The sequence below is a fragment of the Oryctolagus cuniculus genome, chromosome 8 (assembly GCF_964237555.1).
Source record: "Oryctolagus cuniculus chromosome 8, mOryCun1.1, whole genome shotgun sequence".
Lineage (NCBI taxonomy): Eukaryota > Metazoa > Chordata > Mammalia > Lagomorpha > Leporidae > Oryctolagus > Oryctolagus cuniculus.
The window spans coordinates 91568753-91594768 of NC_091439.1; the positions used below are offsets into that span (position 1 = coordinate 91568753).

A 26016-nucleotide genomic window follows, 5' to 3' on the forward strand; every position below is an offset into this window, starting at 1 on the left:
GCACTGGTTCTGTCCCAGTTGCCCCTCTTCCAGTCCAGCTCTCTGCTGTGGCCCAGGAAGGCAGTGGAGGATGGCCCAGGTCCTTGGGCCCTGCACCCGCATGGGAGACCAGGAGAAGCACCTGGCTCCAGGCTTCGGATCAGCACAGCGCGCTGGCCGTAGCGGCCATCTGGGGCATGAACCAACAGAAGGAAGACCTTTCTCTCTGTCCCTATCTCTCACTGTTTAACTCTGCCTGTCAAAAAAATAAAATAAATAAAACAAAATAAAAAAGAAGTATAGAGAAGATGGTTTTACTGCTGAATTTCACTAAACAATAGGCAAAATTTTTATATATTTATTTATTTTAAAGGCAGAAATAGAGAAAGAATGCTTATCTGCTCATTCACTCCCCAAATGCTAAAAATGACTAGGGGAGGACCAGGCTGCATTCAGAAGACAGGAACACAATTCAGGTTTCCTATTTGAGTGGCAGGGACTCAGTTACCTGAACCAGCTCCTGCTGTCTCTCAGGAAGGAAACCAGAATCAAAATAAGAGCCAGGACTTGGACCTAGGCACTCTGATAAGATTTGAGCATCCCAACCAGTGGCTTAGCCACTGTGACAAATACTTGCCGCTCAACAATTTTTTTATTTTTCAATACTTGTTTTTTTTTTAACTTTTATTTAACAAATATAAATTTCCAAAGTATAGCTTATGGATTACAATGGCTTTTCCCCCCCATAACTTCCTTCCCACCTGCAACCCTCCCCACCTCTCACTCCCTCTTCCATTCCATTCACATCAAGATTCATTTTCAATTCTCTTTATATACACAAGATCAATTTAGCACATATTAAGTAAAGATTTCAACAGTTTGCATCCACACAGAAGCACAAAGTGTAAAATACTGTTTCAGTACTAGTTATAGCATTACTTCACATTGGACAACACACTAAGGACAGATCCCACATGAGAAGTAAGTACACAGTGACTCCTGTTGTTGACTTATCCAATTGACACTCTTGTTTATGATGTCAGTAATCACCCCAGGCTCTTGTCATGAGTTTCCAAGGCTATGGAAGCCTTTTGAGTTCACCGACTTTGATCTTATTCAGACAGGGTCATAGTCAAAGTGGAAGTTCTCTCCTCCCTTCAGAGAAAGGTACCTCCTTCTTTGGTGGCCCGTTCTTTCCACTGGGATCTCACTCGCAGAGATCTTTCATTTAGGTTTTTTTTTTTTTTTCTTTTTTTTCCCCCACAGTGTCTTGGTTTTCCATGCCTGAGAAACTCTCATGGGCTTTTTAGCCAGATCTGAATGCCTTAAGGGCTGATTCTGAGGCCAGAGTGCTGCTTAGGACATCTGCCATTCTACAGTCTGCTGTGTATCTCGCTTCCCATGTTGGATTGTTCTCTCCTTTTTAATTCTATCAGTTAGTATTAGCAGACACTAGTCTTGTTTATGTGATCCCTTTGACTCTTAATCCTATCAGTATGATCAATTGTGAACTGAAATTGATCACTTTGATAGTGAGATGGCACTGGTACATGCAACCTTGATGTGACTGAACTGGAATCCCCTGGCACGTTTCTAACTCTACCATTTGGGGAAGTCAGATTGAGCATGTCCCAAATTGGACATATCCTCCCTCTCTTATTTCCCCTCTTATATTTAACAGGGATCACTTTTCAGTTAAATTTAAACACCTAAGAATAATTGTGTGTTAATTACAGAGTTCAACCAATAGTATTAAGTAGAACAAAAAAAAAAATACTAAAAGGGATAAAGTATTAAGTTGTTCATCAACAGCCAGGACAAGGGCTGATCAAGTCACTGTTTCTCACAGTGTCCATTTCACTTCAACAGGTTTCCTTTTTGGTGCTTGGTTAGTTGTCACTGATCAGGGAGAACATATGATATTTGTCCCTTTGGGACTGGCTTATTTCACTCAGCATGATGTGTTCCAGATTCCTGCATTTTGTTGCAAATGACTGGATTTCATTGTTTTTTACTGCTATATAGTATTCTACAGAGTACATATCCCATAATTTCTTTATCCACTCTACTATTTGGGCATTTGGGTTGATTCCAGGTCTTAGCTATTGTGAATTGAGCTGCAATAAACATTAATGTGCAGACACCTCTTTTATTTGCCAATTTAATTTCCTTTGGGTAAATTCCAAGGAGTGGGATAGCTGGGTTGTATGGTAGGGTTATATTCAGGTTTCTGAGGAATCTCCAGACTGACTTCCATAGTGGCTTCACCAGTTTGCATTCCCACCAACAGCAGGTTAGTGTCCCTTTTCCCCCACATCCTCGCCAGCATCTGTTGTCGGTAGATTTCTGCATGTGAGCCATTCTGCACTGCAAGATACTAGTACAAGCAATAACTTTTTCTGGATAAGAGCCAACAAGCACAGGCAAGAATGGATAAATAAGATTATATCAAACTGAGAAACTTCTGTACAACAATCAACAGAGTGAAGAGATGATATTGAGTTGAGAAAATCTTTATAAATGGACAAGAAACTAATAAATAAAAACATATATGGAAGTTAGAAAAATCCAATTTAAAAATGGGCAAATGAACTAGATGTTTCACAAGAGTATATACAAATGGCCAAGTACCTGAAAAAAATGTTCAGTATCACTAGTTATCAGGGGAAGTAAATCAAAACCAGAATGTGATATCACCTCATCCTACATAGAATAGTTATAATCAAAAACACAAAAAGTCACAAACACTGGTGAGGATGCAGAGAAATAGGAGTTCCTATACACTGTTGGTAAGCACATAATTTAGCATAACCACTATAAAAAACAGCATGGAATTTCCTGAAAAAACTAACAAGGGAACTACTGTATGATATAGATATCCCAATGCTATGTATATATCCACAGTAAGTGAAACAAGATATCAAAGAGATACTTATCCACCATGTTTATTACAGCAACATTCACATTAGTTTAGATATTTAATAAACTGTTGTCCATTGATAGATGCATGGATAAAGAAAATGTGATATATCTACATAATGGAATATTGTCATAAAAAATAATAAAATTCTGTCACAGCAACATGAATGGAATTGGAGGACATTTGGTTAAGAGAAATAAAGCATGCATGGTCTCAATAATATGTGGGTGCTAAAAAAGTTTATTTCATAGAAGTTGAGAACATAATAGGGGTTACCAGAGGTTGGGAAGGATATTGGTTAGAGGATGCATAGAAAGAAGTTGATTACTGGGTATAAAAATATACTTATATAAGAGAAATAAGTTATAAGCTCTGGTGTTTTTATATAGCATAGTAGGTAAATATAGTTAACTGGATGTTTATAGATTGTTTCCACTTAATTTTTTATAAGTTTATTTAGAGAAAAGAGAAGGAGGGAGGGTTAGAGGGAGTGGGAAGGAGAGTGAGGGAGAGTGAGGGGAAGGGAGGGGGAGTGAGGGGGAAGGAGAGAGAGGGAAAGAGAGAGAACAAGCACTACCTAAATGTCCACAACAGCAGGGGCTGTGCTAAGGTGGAATCAGGAGCTAGTAATTCAGTGTAGGTCTCTATGTGGGTTGCAGGAACCCCAGAAGTTGAACCATTACCACTGCCTCTAATGATCTGCATTAGAAAGAAGGTGGGGTCAGGAGCAGTGGCAGGCATCAAACCTATATATTCCAATATGGATGTGGAAATCACAAACAGCATCTACTCTCTTCTCTTTTCCTCCCCTCTCCTCCCTTCTTCCCCTCTCTCCTCTTCTTCTCTCCCCTCCTCTCCTCTCTTCTCTCCTTTCTTTCAAAGACAAAGTTACAGAGAGAGAAGGAGAGACAGAAAGAGAGAGAGGGATATCTTCTATTTACTGGTTCACACTCCAAATGCCTGCAACAGCTAGGTCTTGGCCAGACTGAAGCCAGGAGCCTGGAGCTCCATCCAGGTCTCCCATGTGTGTGACAGAGGTCCATGCACTTGTGATGCTTTCCCAGCCACGTTAGCAGGGAGCTGGATCATAAGTAGAATAGTCTTACTCGAATTAGTGCTCATATAGAATGCCAGCATCACAGTGCTGACTCCACAACCAGCATTGTAACTGTAAGGTCAAACACCCAGCCCTGTTCCCACTTTTTACTACTAAAAATAAATCTGTGAGGCCAGTACAGTGGCTCAGTGGGTTAAAGCTGCAGTCTGCAGCGCCAGCATCCCACATGGGTGCTGGTCCAAGCCCCAGTTACTCCATTTCCAATCCAGCTCCCTGATAATGTGTCTGGGAAAGCAGCAGAAGATGACCCAAATGCTTGGGCCTCTACACCCATGTGGGAGATCTGAAAGAAGACCTGGAAGAAGCTCCTAGCTCTGGCTTTGGCCTGGCCCAGCCCTGGCTGTTGCAATTATTTGGAGAGTGAACCAGCAGATGGAAGATCTCTCTGTCTGTCCTCTCTTTCTATAACTCTGCCTTTCAAATAAATATATGTCTTTGAAAAATAAACTTGTGATGGATATCCTTGATATTATCTTTGTAACATCATTATATTCTCTCTGGGATAAATTCCTAGATGTAGTAATTTGGGAACTAACATAAGGCCTGTTCATAAATTTTTAAACAAATTTTAAAAATCTACTCATTGGTATCTGAATAAATTTATTTAAATTTATTATCAAATCCATAGCCACAGTAAACTCACACCATTTCTGAATTCTTTTCAATCTGATAAATTTATCATAAAGTAGACGAGGGTGAAACACTTTCCAATGTTTATTCAAAAGAAGTTTAGGATTTATATCTTAGTCACCTAATAGAACTCATGTTGGTTCATTGTATGAACACAGGAATTCTGACTCATTGTGACATGGTATGTCACATTATTTTTAGGAAAACCCTGGCCAATTCCCTGGGAAGGATGTATATTGTAATGTGTTCTTTTTTGTAGGTACATATGTATGTGATATGTGTGTATAACTTTCTTATCTTTAGAATGAATATAAGTATGAATTATGAAACACACATAATAGAAATTCAAAGGAAACATTATTACAATGCACTTGCCTTTACAATGCAATATCTGATCATTAATATTAGTTGTTACCTTGATTTACAGGGCACATATCAGAATACTAAGGATTACCTGAAAACTGCACACTTACAGAACTATGATTTATTGGAACTTATTCCAACCACAGTTGCAAAGGTCACACTTGTGGATAGCAGTCAGTAATGTTTGGGTTTTGTAACAAAGACAAGTGTTTAAATATGCATTTCTTAATTAACCAAGCCAGAAATCTATTTGGAGGAAATGCACTAGGGTAGAAGATAAAGGGTCGGAGCTAGAAAACATTTTCTGACTACATAGATGGGTAAAAAGAAATTACTCTTGTAGAAAGTGGCCAGAGGAGGCACAGCAGGCACCTGCCACAATGATTCCTCCACTCTGTTCTCTTTCAGAACCATGGTCACACCTCAAGCAGGTGGCCAGATGCACATTTGGATTCTCCACAGCACATTTCAAACACTACAGATTATTATGAAAGCATTAATGTGTGACAACTTGGTCCTGACTTTAAAAATTTTTTTTAATTTCCCTGGCTCGATTCCATGTGTAGATGCTACTGCAAAGTCATAAGCAATAATGACTTATTATAGATCCAATGCAACCATTTCACTTCCTGCCTGTTAGCACATGTCTGGAAGAGACATTCAGCAATACCACAAGCACTGAAAATACCGCAGGAATGATGACTTCACTGCAGAAGGGCTCATATTCCTACCCACACTAGAAAGTAAAGCAATAGTATTTTCTAGTTCTTTCACTGAATAGTCATCATTCCCAGTTGTTTCTCTGCCTCCTCTCTACTTACCTCTGAACCCTGCAGGTGTAAGCTCTGAGTCAGTGATGCTGATGCAATGCCATATTAAGCCTTCATGAAGGAGAACAGTCCAAACAAGGCATTAAAGGGGACTTATGGCTTCATGGGTCCTGAAGAGATCACCTGACTCTATGAGGACCCTCCTCATCTAGGAAAAAAGCTTAAACCAAGATGAGAAACTGACATTGAGAGATGGAATTTGTTCATTCAGCAATGAGGTTTCTAGTCCTGCACACAAGGCTTTTCATTAAGTACAAGAAAGATAGCCATAAAGACATACTGATAGCCACTGGAGGTCACAGCATGGTGAGAGTCACTTCACTGCTGCCCATTGTGACTCTTAGTGCTCCCTACACATCACATTGCTCCCTTAGGTCCTTTGTATTTTGATCCTCCTTCTTTTATTATTTTGTTACATTTCAAAATTCACAATATCATCCTTTAGGGAAGACTTTTTTTGCTTTAAATAATGGCATCCCTGTCATTCTATATTAGCATGATATATTTAAATTTACATAACATTAAAGCATAGTTTATGCCTTACGTGGACATTACTAATCAGCTATTTTACAACTATAAACCAAAACTTTTTAACTTTTATTTAATAAATATAAATTTCCAATGTACAACTTTTAGATTATAGCGGCTTTTTCCTCCCTTAACCTCCCTCCCACCCGCAACCATCCCATCTTCCACTCCCTCTCCCATCCCATTCACATCAAGATTCATTTTCAATATAAACCAAAACTTAATATAGCCTCATGCAAAGTAAGGTCTATTAAAACATTAATAAACCTAGAAAAACACAGATCCACTGAAAGTATGGTAGAAAAAATTCATTAATCTTCAGTGTAGTCTAGTTACTTGTTGAAGTGAAAGACAATGTTCAAAGGAAATATCCAAAAAGGGCACAAAAACCTTAAAGCAGATTTTCAATGACTGACTGATATACCAGGAAAACTACTATTGCTTAAGGCACCATTGTTATATACGGATTTGAAACAGAATATATACTATTTTTAATACTGAGATAATCATTTACTAAGAGGAAGACAGAGTCTGGAACCCAAACAAGCACACAGACTGTGGCATGCCATTAACTGCCTTGACCAGAGGGAGCCTTGGGAAAGCTGAGTGGAGAGCATAGGTGTGGAAGAATAAACAGACATGGAGCAACCACAGGATGTAGATTGGGTGACCAGGAAAAACTACAGAGCACATTGACAGCAAGTAGAGCTTTTGGGGGCCGGAGCTGTGGCGTAGCAGGTAAAGCCTCCACCTGCAGTGCCAGTATCCCATATGGGCACCGGTTCAAGTCCTGGTTGCTCCACTTCCCATCCAGCTCTCTGCTATGGCCTGGGAAAGCACTGGAAGATGGCCCAAGTCCTCAGGTCCCGGCACCCCTGTGGGAGACCTGAGGAAGTTCCTGGCTCCTGGCTTCGGATCAGTGCAGCTCCAGCCATTGTGGCCATCTGGGGAGTGAACCAGCAGATGGAAGACTTCTTTCTTTCTCTCTAATCTAGAATGCTAACTAACCATTATACTCTGGAACCTAAAGCTAGTGTTCTTTTATTCACTAAACTGTTTCATTTTTGGTGGTTTTCAACAATTCATTTTATTTTGTATAGATTACTATAAACAACTTACACATATTTAATAACTGTTATACACTAAACATTATGCCAGAGACCACAAGAAGAATATGACATGGTTTTTTTTGACTCACAATTTTATTGTCTTCCAGATTACAGAGACAGTCTTCTACAAAGTAAATCTCCTTCACTTTTTTACTAATGTTTTTATCTATTTATATAAAGAGGAGAAATTTCATGTATAGCATGAGTAAGTTAATAGATGTGTGAAGAAAAATAAGGCAACCCAACCTCAGGAATCAGTCAAGCTGTAGAAGATTGATAGAACAATTTCTTCCTGCTTTATAAAGCACTGAAATACCTAAATAATGGGAAAAACCTGGTTATAAAGCCAGGCTTTCTGCGATGGGAAAATAATACTGTGAAGATACAATAGGCTGTGAGAATTAAGGCTGGGTAAAGCAGGTCAACTGGACAAACCTGCCAAGCCATATAAAGGATCAACTGAGCTCAGATAAATGCATTACACAGTCACAAAAATCCCACCATGCACAGACTGAAAATGTAAGCATAAACAGAAAACTTAGGCAATTAGAACATTTGCTAATGAAGCTTAAGCTTATGCATGTAAAAGATTCAACATTTATAAGTTAAGTCACTCATCCTATTTTTAGGACACATTTTCTTGGTTTATCAGACATTTTCTCATATCACTCAAACATACTTTCAAAGATGATAAAGATTTTGATTATAAGGAAACAGGCATGAAAAAAAACAAAGCTTCAGCAAAAAGGATTATGTTTGCTGAAGCAAGAATAGGCCATTGGCACTGAATATACAGAGGCAATATTATAGAACCTCTTCAATCAACTAACAACTTAACATAATTCTAACAAAATTGAATATTAGAATAAGATCGTTCAATCCATGAAATACAGATTAAAACTAAACAGTTTTATTCATGTCTCTGTGATCTCTACCACTGATGGAAATGACTTCTGAACTTTCACTCCAGATTACAGCTCTTTCCCGAACCCCAAATTCACATCTCTCAACACTCCACCAGACTTGTTCATCTAAATATACCACAAACATCTCAAACCCAGGAAGTTAAAATTGAACTCATCTCCCACCACACAGCTTCACCACTCCCAAACCTTGTTTGCATTCCATCTGCCCTTGCTCATTAGCCACAACACAGTATACTCAGTCTCCAAAGTCATAAGTCTTTGTATTCTAATTCCCATTCTACCTTCTCACTTTTTTGCCTTTTTAAGTTTATTCTAAAATATCTGAATACAGAAAAGTACAAATAAGAGCTCGTTGAGCACAAACAGATTTAACAATGTATCACATTTGCCATATTTACTTCATATCTAAATGTTACACTATATATATAATACATACATACTATTTTTCTTGACATAAAAGTGGATATATTAATATCATGGACTTGGGATTCATGAAAATGATCCCAATAAAATGAGGAAAGAAGGGGATACTTTTATGTAGGGGGTATATTTCAGTGAAGACATTTATAAATATTTAGATATAAAATAATATGACATTTTTATACTATGAGAAAATGTGGTATTTGTCTTTCTTTGTCTGGCTTGTTTCACTCAGCTTATTATCTCCAGTTCCAGCCATTTTATTGCAAATAATAGGATTTCATTTTTTTATGGCTGAGTAATATTATGTTGTGTTTATACAACACATTTCTTTCTCCAGTCATCCACTGATGGACAACTAGGTTGATTCCATATCTTTGCTATTGTGAATTAAACTGCAATAAACATGGGAGTTCAGGTATCTCTTTCATAAACTTACTTCATTATCTTTGGAAATATTCCCATTAGTTGGATAGCTAGGTAATACAGCAGATCTATTTTTAAGTTTTTGAAGAATCTCTATGCTATTTTCCATAGCAATTGTATTCATTTGCATTCCCATCAACAGTGTATTAGGGTTCCCTTTTCCTTACATCCCAAAATATATTGTTTTTATAATAAAATTATAATATAATAGAATCTGCTATTTTCTGACTGATAACAGCCATTCTAATGAGATGGAATGAGATGTCACCTTATTTTTATTTTCATTTGCAATTCCCTACTGGGCATTTTTTCATATGTTTGATGGCTATTTGTATTTCTTCTTTTGGATCCCTTGACCATTTTCAACTAGATTATTTGTTTTGTAGTTGTTGAATCCCTTGAGCTCCTTATAAATTCTGGATACTAATACTGTATCAGGTGCATAATTTGCAAATGTTTTCTCCCATTCTCCTAATTGTCTTTTCATTCTGCTAATTGTTTTTTTTGGCTATGCAGAAGTTTGTTAGTTCTGTGCTTGACTATAAATTTGTGTTTATATTCACTGAAAACAAACAAATGCCCTTTTAGGCATAGAGTCCCAACAAAATAGCAGTCTAAAAGGAATGGAAACTATAATGATTTAGTTGGTATCACGTGCACAATTAAATCTTATAAAAGCTTGTAATGTTTATATTACTATCTCTATTTTACATTGAGTTGAAAACTTGGTTCAGAGAGGTACATGTCATTTTTAAAATTAAGCATGTACTAATGCCATCTTACTAGTCAAAGTGGTAAGTTTCAGTTCATAATTGATCATACTGATAGGATTAAGAGTCAAAGGGATCACATAAACAAGACTAGTGTCTGCTAATAACTGATAGAATTAAAAAGGAGAGAACAATCCAACATGGGAAGCGGGATACACAGAAGACTCATAGAATGGCAGATGCCCTAAAACAGCAGTTTGACCTCAGAATCAGCCCTTAAGGCATTCAGATCTGGCTAAAAAGCCCATGAGAGTTTCTCAGGCATGAGAAACTGTGGGAAGACACTGTGGGAAAAAAAATGACCTAAATGAAAGATCTCTGTGAGTGAGATCCCAGTGGAAAGAATGGGCCATCAAAGAAGGAGGTATCTTACTCTGAATGGAGGAGAGAACCTCCACTTTGATTATGGCCTTGTCTAAATAAGGTCGGAGTTTGTGAACTCAAGAGGCTTCCATAGCCTTGGCAGCTCATGACAAGAGCCTAGGGTGATTACTGACATCATAAACAAGAGTGTCAATTGTTAAATCAACAACAGGAGTCACTGTGCACTTACTCCCCATGTAGGATCTCTGTCCTAAATGTGTTGTACTATGCGAATTAACGGTAAAACTAGTACACAAACAGTATACTTTGTGTATCTGTGTGGGTGCAATCTGTTGAAATCTTTACTTAGTACGTACTAAGTTTATCTTCTGTTTATAAATATAATTGAAAATGAATCTTGATGAAGATTCGGATGGGAGAGGGTGTGGGAGATGGGATGGTTGTGGGTGGGAGGGAGGTTATGGGGGGAAAAGCCACTACAATCCAAAAGTTGTACTTTTGAAATTTATATTTATTAAATAAAAGTAAAAAAAATTAAGATAGAAATTGAAACCAAATCCTCTTTACTTTTTAAGAATGTATTTATTTATTTTGTTTGAAAGGCAGGAAGATAGACAGCATTTACCATCCACAGGTTCACTCCAGCAATGCCCACATTGGGAAGTGGGAACTCAATTCAGGTCTCCCACATATATGGCAAGGACCCAATTACTTGAGCCATCACCTGCTACCTCCCAGCATGTGCCTTAGTAGGAAGACGGGATTGGGAGTAAAGCTGGGACTCAAACCCAGGCACTCCATTGTTAGACACGGGCATCCAAAGCAGTATTAATCAGTGCTCCAAATGCCAACTCCCAGATCCTTTTTATTTTGATGACCATGCTTCTTCAGCTTTAATACGCTGCCTTGTATCCAGGTCACCTTCTGCTTATGCCACAGATTCCATGTCCTGTGTATCCCTAACCTACACAGTGTGTTAGTATCAGGTCTGTAGAATTGGTTACCCATGATACACATGTATAGCTTATGTATATGTTAAAGCTGTTTGACAACAAATGCAGGCCATGAAATACACCTTACTATTATATACACATATGTAGCCTTTGCTGTATGCAGATTTCACATGTGTTTTGCACAAAATAAAGAACCATTAATAAGTAAATAAGGAACTTAAGACCAATGTGCTAAATATCTTAGGTCTTTTTTACAAGTAATCTTAGGTGTTTAGAAAGATGTTCAGTTATTTACTGCATTATTCATAACAGAAAAAAAACTGGGAGTCATCTAAATATCCTACATTCAAGAATGGAAAATAAACTGTAGTATATCCATAGGCTAGAGTACTATGGAGTCATCAAAAGTCATGTTTTAAAAGAAAGCATTTCATGAAGAAACATGTACACAGTGTGGAACTGAAAAATACAAATTCTAAGCACAGCATGAAAGAACTATTTATATATTTGAATTTACATAGAAATATAAAATAGTGGAAGGTCAGACACCAAATTCTTAACCATGGTTTTCTTCGGCAGAGGTAATGGGTTCTTTCTCATCATCTCTATTATTTGTGTTTTCTAGGAGTGTCATTGACACTCAGAAAAAGCTGCCTTCTCACACTCTGGACAAAGTTCACTGTAGGTCAGCAAAGCTTTGCCCACTTGGTAAATTGGGCTCTGGGCATGGGCTGTGGCCACTAGAATGGGCTGGGATGAAAAGGAAGTAGAATGGGGGCGGGGGGGACTACTGAGAGGAAAAAAAACAACCTCTTTACTTAAATGACTCAACCTTCTCTAACCCTCTCAGAGTAAGGTGGTTTCCAAAGACGGAGAAGCTCTAAGGGATTCACCCAGAGAACAAGAGAATCTATGGCTGTGGACAAAGGCTGATAACCTGGTAAGTCATAAATCTTAAGTAAAAATAGTTTTTTTAAAAATTGATCTATCATGTTTAAATCTCTTCTTAGATTAACTCACTTGTGTTAATGATGATCAGTCAACTCTGATACTATGCTACTGCTAAAAGTAACCAAGAAGTATATTCCTTTAGTTACACTGAGATGTAATTTGATAATCAGTGGTGTAGGGCAGGCACTTGGTGCAGTTTGATGTAACCATCAGAATGCCTACCTCTCTTATCAGAGTGACTGGGTTGGATACCTGGCCTAATTCCTAATTTCAGCTTCTTGCTAACGAAGACCCAGGCAGGCATCAATGATGACTCTAGGTAGAACACACATATCCTATGTACCTGGGACCAATACCTGAGGCAGCAGTCATGGTCATTGGGTCCCTGCCACTTATGTTCAAGACCTGGATTGAATTCCTAGCTCCCAGCTTTATTTATATATATCCCCCCTTATGTTTCTCTTAAATAAATAAAATTAAAAATAATAATTGCCTGCTTTAGTACTTCTGAATTATCATATTATCATTAAATATTAATATGGAATTGCCTAATGATGACTAATATATTATCATATTAGTACATAATGTTTCTTGAGTACTGACAATTGCTAGGCATTTAGCTATGCTCTTAATGTGCAATAGGTGACTTAACAACACAATAAGAAAAGTTATTCTGCACAACCTCTCGATGAGAGGACTGAGGTTCTGAGAGAAGGGATGACTTAATCATACTTACACAATTAGCAAGTGATAATGTTGGAATTTAAATCCTGGAATTCCTGCTTTACCCAACCTGTGCATTCACACTCTTCTATATCATTAAAAATAACTGAAAAGCATGAAGTAAATGACAAACTTAGCAAGGGACTCTAAGAGAAGAACCAGAGGCTAGCTAAAGGGGACAAGCTGGAGAAGGCTACATAGGCTATGGGAAGACCAATGGGATTAGTGAGGCCACGAAATGTGCTGGCACCCACTGAGGAAGCACCCAGGGCTGTGAGTGAGTAAGCCCCACTCCCAGGTTGCCTGGGCTACACAGGGGAGTGGCCTGTTTCCATGTCCCACCCTCAAAACTTCCCAGTATCCTGGCATTTTAAAAATTACTAACTCTGTTCAAAGAAGGAAGAAATCTACTATAGGAAAAAGTCTATTAAGAGGCTAGGGTGAAGTCTGATGGGAGTGTATACAGCATTTGGCAATACTGTAGGGGAAGTGGTGAAAGGAAGTTAGTCGGTCACTTTTGTATTTTGTGACAAGTAAGTGTGGATATCCCAAATTACTGTACTGAATTACCCATTTATCCTGTTTTGTATTATAGTGTCTGTCATTAAAAGTGTTGCAAGAGAGACGCTAGAGTTACTACGGTAAATGTTCACTCATTGTGCTAGAGGGGATGGCTTAGTGGACAAAGTGCAGCCTTCATTCAGCACTGTGGCACAGTATCCAGGGGTTAACATGCAGCTGGCACTGACTCAGCAGCTTGTCTTCAGCATGAAGTTAGTCCCACTGAGTTTACTCAGATGGGCGGAGGTCCCTTGGGCAATGTCTGTAAATCCCATGCCTATGATCCCTGAATAACGAAGAATGCTAGATCTTTTATAAACTTAGGATGTCCTCCAGTTTCCTATTGTGACTGGCTTTCTCTTGTTTGCCATTAACCTTATACAAAGCCAACTGAGGCTCCCCTAATCCACTCCTTTCCAGTCAACTGTTTAATACTCTTCTTGCTGAGCTTTCCACATGGATAACAGCTTCTTTAGCCTTTCTTCACTCTTAGCCTCAAATCAGTTCATCCATTCAATTATTGATGTGAACTACTCTTTTCTGCACAAATATTTCACATTTATGTCTTTTAGCACCTGAGTTCCATTAACAAACTAGCAATGCTCAGCAGTTCCCCCAAAATAATGCTGTGCATGTAAATCAACCAATAACTAGAATGATGATCCCAAATATACCAGCTAAATTTGTATCAATTTGAAGAAGTCCTTGTTCCACTCATAATTTCCCTATCAATGTAGCACATATTATTAGGTACCTACTATGTGTCAGATATTTTTCTAAGCACTTATCTATTAGGCCAAAAAACAAAAATAAAAAAGATACTAGGTCTGTAGGTCTGTCACTGCTGTAAGTCTACTGAACATGGCAGATAATTATAAACAGGTATTAAGTACTATAACTATGGTACATTAAAGTTCTCTAGTAACAAAATAATTTTCTCTGGCAACTCAAAGAGGTAGTTTTGAGTAGGAACTTGAAACCTCTTACTTCTAATTGCACCATTTCACAGGGTCTGATTTTCAGATCTGAATTCCTAACTGGGTTTGAATCCTGATTTGGGGGAGGTTTTTAAAAGGTAAGTGATACATGGCTGAACCTACACGATCTGTACCATGAGAAACTGGAGGGGTGAGATTAATATTAACATAAGCTAACAGCATCATTCAAGCCTCAGGGTCTTTAAACAATGATTTCTTCTTTTACTTTTTTCTTCTGCAAGTTCTTTTCAGCATTTCATCACCGCATTCTTTACTGTCATCTCTCAGTCATTATCAATCTTTCTGACACATCATGCACTGCTCCTCCTTCTCTTCCTGACTTCTCCTAGATGGGACTGCTTCCATATATGTTGACATTCTAGTCACGACAGTGATCCAGCCCTCCCTGTTCCAGCTACCTCTGCCATTAGATCACTATCTCCTTCTTTAATACCCACTGCTAATTGCATTTGTTTGTTTCCCACACACAATGCCTGATGTGGTCACTTTGGCAATACTTGATTCCTATTGTTGGGCTGTATAGAATTTCTTTTCTACATAAACTTATATTTTCTCTGTAATTTAAATGTTACTTACTGATATCTACATGTTTTACCCTAATATGCTCCAGATGATTATCAATGAAGTGGAAATGTAGAAATCTGTGGTTGTTCTTATAAATCTTCAAATTTTTTTCCCTGAAATTTCCCACTGACCAAGATGATTGCAGGGCTATACACAGTCTGTCTTCCAGCATTCAGCAGACTTTGATATCCAGTGAGAGGCATTAAAGTGGGTCACAAGGAACAAACAGGAGTCTATTCCCACTGTCTGCTCAGAATGTTTTTCCATGAGGACCCTGTGGCCAAATACATTGGTCTGTATTTCAAAGAGCTGCTCCCCTGAATGGCGCCCTCTGGTGGTATGAGCATATCCTCAATGGGATGGCTGTGGTAGAGTTGAATACTGTTAACCATACTTGGGGGCCTGAGTATCTCTTGTCTTTTATTTTGTTAATTTTTCTAGGTTTCAGTCCTACTTTTCCTTACCTCTCTTTATTTTGATTTTTATTTTCCTGCCTTCTTTCTTAATACTTTGAACTCAGTTCTTATTTGTGCATTATGGAAGAAGCTTGAGAATGATGGCAGTACTGGCACCATGACTTGTGACATAAGACTCGATTTAGTCATGAAATAATATCAGTGGTTCACTCAAGAGCATCAGGATAACTCATTTGCCATTTCTCATGATAATAAAAAATATGATCATGAATGTATGCTGAGAGATTCTTTTCCACCAAAAGAAAATATTCATCTAATACAATTGACAAATGGGAACTAAGAGTAACTGTGAAATATTTTTCATAAATTGTCAACATTAAGGTTGAATAATAGTTTTTAAAGATAACCTAAATTTCATTCTATCTAATGGTAGAGATGGAAGACTATGAGTGTTCAAATTCCTCTCCACTCGCCAATTCCAAGTCCTGTATATAAATACAAATTTGTAAAAAGAAGTTATTATAATATTTGTATCCAACAAATGCCTATGTTGCTGTAACAGTATTCCACCTAATGTAGATTTGTGGTTTGAAAAAGTTTATTACTTTTCTACATATTTCTTACTTCAGTCAATCCAGTTCAAAGATTTGCATTGATACCACCTGAAAATGATTACTGAGTTATAATTAGCTGTACTAGCTCACTAATGACTTCTGAGAAAGGGACTATTTCTATTTTTATTCTATAAGGAATTACCATAGTTATAATCTGAGTTCCAGAATACAGCCTGTATAAGAACACAAATCGAATTAAATCTGGTTGAAACTAATTAAATTATCATTCTTCTCTCCACCAAAATTAATTTCATCTCAAAGTCCTCAATGATAGCTAATTGATAGGCAGTATGAAAAAGGTTCTCCGATACAGAGATTAGCATAGCCCCTGTGCAAAGATGACACGCAAATTCGTGAAGTGTTCCATGTTTTTTTTTTTTAAAAAAAAAAGAAAAAGGTTCTCGGCTGGTGCTGCAGCTCACTAGGCTAATCCTCCGCCTGTGGTGCCGGCACCCTGGGTCCTAGTCCCGGTTGGGGCACCGGATTCTGTCCCAGTTGCTCCTCTTTCAGTCCAGCTCTCTGCTGTGGCCCGGGAAGGCAGTGGAGGATGGCCCAAGTGATTGGGCCCTGCATCTGCATGGGAGACCAGGAGGAAGCACCTGGCTCCTGGCTTCGGATCAGCACAGCATGCAGGCTGCAGCGTGCTGGCTGTAGTGGCCATTTGTGGGGGTGAACCAATGGAAAGGAAGACCTTTCTTTCTGTCTCTCTCACTGTCTAACTCTGCCTGTCAAAAAAAAAAAAAAAAAAAAAGGTTCTCAGTAAAGCCTTGGATACAGCAACAATATTAGTAATTGTCTGCATTGAAGAAATACTATGTGAGAAGAGTAAAGACAGAATCATTCTGTATGTTTGAAAACAAAACAAATTATGGAAAAACTGAGATTTACTCAATGAAATTGCAGTAACTCCTGTTTTTTACTCCCCCTTTAAGAGTCAGTCCTCCTTGACATCATCTCAGTGTACTTTTACAACGTAAGATAAACCATGTTCAGCTCCTGCTCTCATTCACTGGTGGTTTATATCAAACTCCTCACTATAGGTCTGGATATAGATGCAATAATTAAGACACTGCTTGGGGAACCTGCATTCCATAATGAAGTGCCTATTTTCTGGTCCCAGCTCTGCTTCTAATTCCAGTTTCTTCCTAATGTGTTCCCTGGGAGGAAAAAGGCGATGGCTCAAGTAATTGGGTCCTTGCCAACCACTTGGGGGCGCCATCCTGAGTTCCCACCTTCCAGCTTCAGCCTGGCCCAGCCTGGACAATGTGAGCATTTGGGGAATGAACCAGAGTATGGAGGAACTCCCCGTTCTCTCTTTCTATTTCCCTCTCTCTCTCTGCCTTTCAAATGAAATGAAATTAAACGTAAAAATTTAAAAGTCATTGCAATGTCCTTAATTTCCCACAGGAGCTAGTACTGGCCACCTTCTCAACAGTATTTCTTACCAATTTCCTTATAATTTATTAATGTTTAATAAAATCATAATAATAAAAACTCTCAAATATCTGTGATCTGCAACATGCCAAGCATGCACCTCCCTAAGGACTTCTGTATTTGCTGCTCCCTCTGTTTGGAATGTTCTTCCTCCAGGTATTACTTTGATTTGATCCTTCACTTCATAAAAATCTGCATCTGTCAGGATCCTAGTAGGAAACAGAATCCACCTCTGACCATTATATGAAGAGACATTTGTAAAGGAACTTTCACAGCGTATGTTGGGGTTAAGAGAAAAGCAACAGCAATTCAGGCACTTATTAGGAACAGGAAGAAGCTTCTACCATGCCTAAGGCACAAGGAACAGGAAGAGGAAAGGATGTCACTGCAGCACAGTGAGAGAGCTCCATGGGAGAGGGGTTCCCTGGCAGGCGCCGTCCACACAGGAGGAAGTGCAAAGGGAGTAAAGCAGAAATACCCTAACCCGGCCTTCTCCTCCCTGTCCCTCCAATCTCAAACTGGTGCCAAACCTTGCTGGACACTGGTGGCAGAGAAATGCAGCTGGACAGAACAGGACTTGAAAGAGGGTGGGGGATGGGAACTGGTGGGTAAATGGAGAAAGATCAGACAAGGACCCTACTCAAAAGGTCATGTCCTGAGAAAGATCTTCACTGTTCAACACACACTGTTCCTTCAATCAATTCCATTATTACAGTTATCATCACCTGACATGATGTTGTGTTAATTGTTTATTAACAACTAACTGTCTCTCCCACTAAAATATAAGCTCTGCAGGGCAGGAATTCTGTCATTTGTATGCACTACTATATGCATTCAATTGAAAGCTCTTGCTGCATAGTAAGAGTCCCATGCTTTATGAAGGAATGGGTGAATTTAATAGTCTGTCTGCTTTTCAAAAGTATTCATGTTGGGGCTTGCCTTGTGGTATAGTGGGTTAAAGCCCCAGCCTGCAGCGCCAGCATCCCATAAGGGCGCCAGTTCAAGTCCTGGCTGCTCCACTTATGATCAAGCTCTCTGCTATGGCCTGGGAAAGCAGTAGAAGATGGCCCAAGTCTTTGGGCCCCGTGGGAGACCCAGAAGAAATTCCTGGCTGGCTGGTAGCTTTGGATCAGCTCAGCTCTGGCCATTGCAGTCACCTGGGGAGTAAACCACCAGATGGAAGACCTCTTTCTTTCTTTCTCTCTCTCTCACTCTCTCTCTCTGCAACTCTTTTAAATTAAAAAAAAGTATTCATGTTTAACTAAGATCAGAATGATATAATAAACTCTCACATATCCATAAGTGAATTATCTAAATACAACCCCACAACCCCTTTATACTCTGAACCTTTCTATATTCTGAACCATCTTTCTTGTCAAGTTACCCTGTAGGACAACACAAATAAATTTAAATAAATTCAATCTTTGTTATATAATAAGCATAAACGATACATGCATATGTTTCACAAATCTTTCTTTCACACATTAAAATTTAGAATAATTGATGCCAGCATTGTGGTGTAGCAGGGTAAGCCACAGCCTATGACACCAAAATCCCATACTGTAGTACCAGTTCAAGTCCTGTTTGCTCAGTTCCAATCCAGCTCCCTGCTAATGCACCTGGAAAAGCAGTGGAAGATAGTCCAAGTGCTTAGGAGACCAGGATGGAGTTCCTGGCTCCTGGCTTCAAACTGGCCCAGACCCAATCATTTCAGTCACTTGAGGAGTGAACCAGCAGATGGTGGATCTCTGTCTGTATCTCTCTTTCTCTGTCACTCTTTAAATATATAACAAAAATCTGTTAAGTATATAGAATAACAAAATCTCAGAATTGAAGGAAATATTACAACTCAGTGAGCTCAACTCTGTTCTCAATACATGAATGCACTCTACAATGGTCTAAGTGGTAGGGAGTAAAGAAGAAATGTAACACCTTCCCCATAGAATATATGCTCAAAATACTTACAATTCTTTACATGTGGTTTTAGTCACTCTTACTTTATTAAAATACTTCAATAATGTTAAAAGAGGGCATGGGATTTTTTTTGTCATCTAAAAGGAATAACTGTTAGTAAAAACTAACAAGGAATGCTGCACATTATTTCACATTTTATCTATCTTCTAATCACTGACGTAATAGGGAACTTATTATCTCAAGAACTGGTACCTTTGAGACAATTCTTATTACAAAGGATAGGGTTTGGGGCTTTTTTTTCTTATGTTACAGAAAAAACCTATTGCATCTTCTTTAATTTGTACTTTCTTTTTTCCAGAGTGAACAACTTCAGCTCATTAGATCAAACAATGTATGCCATCCTTGTTGGAAACATTATCATCCTTTGGACAGGGTGTAATTCATTAACTTTTGCCTGTAGTCTAGTGGCTAGTACAGCATCGTGGTTGTCCATCTCGTCCCCTCTCTGAGACATTCTACTTTGATTAATACAATTTGAAAGTCGGAAAGTTCTTTTTATTTTTTCCCATAGCTACAATTATTGGCCCACACTAGTTGCCAGAAGTTAATCATAACTATACATAACTCTCTCAAGAAAATGTTCTTTCAAGCATGTCAGCAATCAGGGCACAAATTACTCTGCTTTTTACAACCCCCCAAAAAATAACAGTCAACTAAGGACTTACCAGCAGCTACTATGATAACATCTGCCAGCTGAGAGTGGATCTTCAATTGTTCTTTGGGGGTATATCTGTGAGCTATCGTCACCGTCGCATCACCTGGAATGCAGAAGAATGCCCATCAATGATTACTAGCTTTTTCAAATGTTATAACATCTAGAGGCATTTCAGTTACTTCCCAAGTGTAGAAGTTGCTTTTTGCATGATTAAATCATTTTGAGAGCAAAAGTTTCATATGGAAGTTGAGATGAATCAAAATACTGTACCCTTTATTGAGTGAGTAAGGAAATCACATGAGGGCAAATGAAGGGAAGCAAAGTTCTAGAAAAGCAGCATTTGAAAACTCCATGGGGCTGGTGCTGTGGTGCAGTGGGTTAAAGCCCTGGCCTGAAGCGCCAGCATCCTGTATAGGCATCAGTTCTAGTCCCGGCTGCTCCTCTTCCAATCCAGCTCTCTGCTATAGCCTGGGATAGCAGTAGAAAATAGCCCAAGTCCTTGGGCTCCTGCACCCATGTGGGAGACCCGGAAGAAGCTTCTGGCCCCTGGCTTTAGATCGGCGCAGCTCCCACTGTTGCAGCCATTTGGGGAGTGAACCAGCGGATAGAAGACCTCTCTCTCTGTCTCTACCTCTCCCTGTAACTCTTCCAAATAAATAAAATAAATCTTTAAAAAAAAAAAAAGAAAATTCCCTTTTTACTGGTTAGCACACACTAGTGTAGGGGAGACTTGTTAATTTAAGAACCACAAGTTCATTTGATGGGACAATAAACTGTGGAAACACAGGTAAAAGATTAATTCTGCCATGAAGAGGTATCAAGGAAGGGTTCCTGGAGAAGGCACAGAGTCTTTGGATCTTAAAGCATGAGCAAAAATAGATAAAATCAAGAAAGGAAGGGCCAGCACTGTGGCACAGCGGGTTAAAGCCCTGGCCTGAAGCACTGGCATCCCATATGGGTGCCGGTTCTAGTCCCGGCTGCTCCTCTTCTGGTCCAGCTCTCTGCTATGGCCTGGGAAAGCAGTGGAAGATGGCCCAAGTCCTTGGGCCCCTTCACCCATGTGGGAGACCTGGAAGAAGCTCCTGGCTCCTGGCTTCAGATTGGCGCAGCTCCGGCCGTTGCGGCCATCTGGGGAGTAAACCAGTGGATGGAAGACCTCTTTCTCTGTCTCTACCTCTCTCTGTAACTCTTTCAAATAAATAAATCTTAAAAAAAAAAAAAAAAAAGAAAGGAAAGAAAGAACATTCTAAGCTAAAAGGATAGTAGTGGAAAATGTACCAATTTTAAAATTATGTGTTTACAAAATGAAGAAGTCCTAGGATATAACAGGATATTTTCATGTAAAAACATTAATGGAGTGATAGTTAAGAGAGATGAGCAGCCTGAGGGTTCCCAATGTGTGAGCCGAGGAAGAAGAGAAAGGGTGAGGTGGAGAAAAGGAGCAGTCAAGAGAAGGGCAGTGTCTTTCTCTTCTCCCAGACGACGTGCACAACGTGCATAGTTAACACCACCAACAACAAAAACTGCACAGTCTCCATATTTAGAAAACCACAAAACATGTTTCCCACAGTAGTAAGAGTTACCGAAAGAAGTGAATAGATACCACACAGAGAAAAAGGCAGCAAACACAGAGAATGACAAGATGGTCAGCGGCAAACCTCGGAAAATGACTGCAAAGCTGTGTGACCTGGAGGTGACAGGTACATCCTAACTTGCAAAAACACATCTTTCTTAATGGTAACAGAGAGAATAGGAACACAGAAAGAAGAGCCCTCTTGGGCTCAGGACAGTTTAGAGTTTGAGGTAATATGAAGACAGACTTGGAGGAGCCATTCAACAGGAAACCACCTGACTCTGCAGATGGTCCAGGAGGAGCCAGAAGGCCGCTCAGCATCTTTCCTCACCACCCAGCTGCAGTGAAATCCAGCTCATTCCACCAGGAGCAATAAAAACAATGAAGTAAAACACCACCACAAAAAGGACAGTTTGTAAGGGCTGCCCAGGGGAGCCCCACTTCTGATCAGGCTACCTGCTAACACCACCATTTGGGCCTGGTGTTGTGGTATAACAAGTTGAACTGTAGCTAGCAACACTGGCATCCCATATCAGAGTGCCATTTCAAGTCCCAGCCCCCTGCTAATGTGCCTGGGAAAGCAGCAGATAATGGCCCAAGTATTCAGTCCCTTGCCACACATGTGAGAAACTTGGCTGCTGGTTTCAGCCTGGCCCATGGCTGAAGCCATTTGAAAAGTGAACCAGCAGATGGAAGATCTCTCTCTGTTTCTCTCTCTCTCTCTCTCTCTCTCTCTCTCTTCCTGTGTGTCTGTGTGTGTGTGCGTGTCCCTCTCCCTCTCTGCCTTTTGATTATACACACCTTTTTTATTAAATGGCAAGTTTATTAACTTAAAGAACATGTCATGAATATTACTTGATCCTTTGTATAGTTTTTGTTTATCAAGACACTCAGAAGAAATTACTTTTCAATCTCGATATAAAAAATTTCACTTTTCCTGATTATATGTTTGTTTTTAATATTAAAGACATTTAACTTGATAACTAGTCATTTTCCCCCTGATAATCATCCCCCAGGGTAAAGCTAGTGGCCTAACTATAGCAAGTATAATTTAGACTCAATTAAATGAATTCACCAAACACATATAAAAAAACCAGTGTGCTTGACACAGAGAATATATATATGAAGATTCACTAATATGCTTATCTTTAGTAGAAGTTTATCTTTGGTTCCATTTTAGCTCCAGCCCTTCCTTCTTCCTTTTTTTCACTATTTCTCATTTTCATTGTGTTTTACATATTGCTACATGCCTGTAAATCAGATATTTTTACCTTTAGGTAATGAATAGGAACAGAAAGAAGACAGGGGAAGTATCTCATTACATTAGGAACAGAAGGCAGACCAAGAGAAAAGGGTGCAATATTCATACAACTTCCTACAACTGTAAAGCAGAAAGCTCTGCTTCTCCTTTGATGCTCTTTGCACAATTATAATTATTAAATAATTTATACCCAATTATTGAATTAAAATCTTTCCTACTAGAGTGTAAGCTCTGGAGGACAGGACAATATCTGGTTTATCTACCATTGTATTCTTCACGTTTGATGACACAGAAATCACCCCTCTGTAAAAAGACAACATTAGAAGTCAGCAGCTCAAGAGATATTTTAAAAAAAGTCTCAACAAAAAGATGGATTCTCAGTGTTTCACTGGAGCAACAGTGTCACCTTTATCAATGACTTCCACTGACACAATTTTCCTCACTTCCTCCAAGTGTCCTGAGGGTTCCGCTCCCATTCCTGATGGTCAGGAGGTTGCCTCCTCTTCTACTGAACACAAAGCAACTCTTACAGGAAGGGGGAGTTTAAGTTACCCTTTTATATAAATGCATAGAATTTTAGATATGAAGGAACTGGTGTGTGCTGGGTCACTAATGACTTCCCACCCTCCTTCCTGTCATACAGAGATTTATTTAATAACTGACAATGCACTAGTTTAGACCCTAGGCCTGCGGCCTTGTTTCCCACAATACTGGCACGACACTCAGCATATAGGAGGCACGGCATGACCTTTCAGTGACTGACTGACTGGATGCATTATTACACGCTAAGCCCTCTATGAAAACTTCAGAGAGACAAAATGTCTAGGACAGTATTTGTTACTAAGAGGTCCACAGTTACTATTGGTGGGTAGGAAGGGGGATGCATAGATAACTAACATGCAATAGGACTAGTATTGTGAGGGTAACATATAGAGCTACAAAAGTGAGATTTGAGCTGCATCTGGAAAGAGTGGGAGATAGGAAGGAGGTAAGTGATGGAAAATGGCATTCCATGTAGAGGGGACAGGACATATAAGGGCAAGGAGGAATGGAAGAGACCATGTGCCTGGGAATGGTGGGAAGTTCTGTGCAGCCTTGGCCAAATGTACAGAGAGAAAATGGCAGAAGAAATGGCTGACAAGACAGATCAGAGGAGAACGCAATATTCTTATGAGTGGTGCTTTCAACAGGCAACCAGACCTGAGAGAAGGAATGCCTAGTACAAATGCCCACCATGCTGAGGCTATGAAAAGAGAGACAATGAATGAAAGGTGAAAAAAAAAGATTTGGACTTCGCTTTATTTATATTTTAAATAAGGTGTAGTGTTACATTCAACAGTGTAATAGGACAGTCCCTGTTGTCCGATGAAAGTACGTATCTTCCAAGTAGAGTGCTTCCGAGATTCTAGTTGGCAGAATTTAAGAAACATGGAAAATGATGCAATGCTCCTGTTATTCAATTTAGAATATGAGACTAAAGCAAGCATTTGTTCTTTCCTACTGACTTCCACTACCCAAATTCAAAGTTGTGACTCAGTAAAGTCTAATCAACAGGGAAGCAGCCCCAAATAGAATATCCCCCATATCTCCTCAAGAGTACTCCTCACCTGGAAGTAGTGGGATGGGAAAACCAGAGACCATAAAGGTCTGCTATCCCTCTCCCTATGGTTTGGAAATGGTTGTTTCCACAGAGGTAGCCAGCACCCCACTTCACCCTGCCACCAATAAAACTATGAGTCTTGGCCCTAGGGATGTGATCCCTTTGCATGGCTCCTGCATTCTGAGGCATTTCTGTTTGACTCTTCTCTTTGAAACCTAAGAGAGCCTGGCCCAACCCGCCACTGGGCTGAGCATAATCACACATTCCACTCACATCACATTGCATTCCCTCAAGCATCCACTGCTGCGTTACTATGTCTTGTACCTTGGAGATAATGCTCCCAGGCTGGCAAAAATGCTCATTTTCACAACTGGAGTCAGTTCTCACAGAGAAAGGAGATTGATATGGTGGAAACTCTTGTTATTTTCCACTCAGGAAGCTCCTTGAAGACAATTTCTCAGGGTAGAGAACATTGCTGCAGAAAGAAAGCTTGAATATGAAAGTCCAATGTCAAGACAGTTCTTGTGCAGCCCACCTGCCAAGACTGAATCCTGAAGATGCAGATGGTCAAATCCCAAAGACAGAGGACTAAGTCATTTTCACTGCTGCATCCAACAGTGCCTCACAGAGGGTAAGGACTGGATGAATGTTGCCTGGATGAAATCAAGAACTCCACCAGGCCCAAAGGACTCTAAACAAAATCAGCAGGTTGCTGGACCTTTCAAAACACTCTTTAAAAACATGCCAGTATCATTGCCACTGCCTTGGTGCCACAACATTCTAGCTTAAAGGAAGAGCACGTGAACCCAGGCTGTAGTCTTTTATGGGAAACTGTTTAGATGGGATTGACTACATAAGAATAAGACTATGCAGGGTAACCACAGTCCTTGGCCATTATGGCACTGCATTATCCTAAAGGAAAAACACTATTGCAGAGAAATTGGAGTTTCTCTCTTCCTCATGGTAAAGCTAAAAATAAAGACATGGTGCTAAAGCCAATGGTATTTGCTTTTCATTGCGAAAAAGGTGAAACCAGGCAGGTTACTAAATATAAAGACAAAAGCATATACACTGATCTATGTGATCTCAAACATCCAAATTATTGTGCTATCATACCAAGAGATTTTCCATATAAACCTCTTTATATCACCTCAATTATCTATGTGCTCTCCTATGTAAATAGGTTGTTTGCCTAGGGGTGCTAGTCATTACTTTGTGCCATTGAATTATTTCAATTTAAATGACTAAAACTTATTTACCGTATCCTTTGACACCCCCACTTACAAGGATTACCAGACACCTTGCTCTGGGAGGACAAGAACCAACTCTCACACTGTAAACTGTAAACTATACAGTTATTTATTTATTTAAATGCCAAGTCCTTTCCAAAGCCTTCT

At 39.3% G+C, this 26016-nt stretch overlaps 1 protein-coding gene and 1 pseudogene across 8 annotated transcripts in view; one reads left to right on the forward strand and one right to left on the reverse strand.

Annotated features, from left to right (window-relative positions):
• MTHFD2L (methylenetetrahydrofolate dehydrogenase (NADP+ dependent) 2 like) overlaps positions 1-26016 on the reverse strand; it is a 151372-nt gene that overhangs the window by 74930 nt on the left and 50426 nt on the right. For 7 of the 8 annotated variants that reach the window (XM_008267752.4, XM_051819695.2, XM_051819689.2 and 4 more), the window contains one exon: positions 20196-20288. In XM_008267752.4, coding sequence (XP_008265974.1) covers positions 20196-20288 — 93 coding nt within the window. Of the gene's footprint in view, positions 1-121; positions 20289-26016 lie in introns of all 8 variants that reach the window. The other variant, XR_011378393.1, reaches the window with a different exon arrangement.
• On the forward strand, positions 16395-16495 carry LOC127483327 (U6 spliceosomal RNA; annotated as a pseudogene).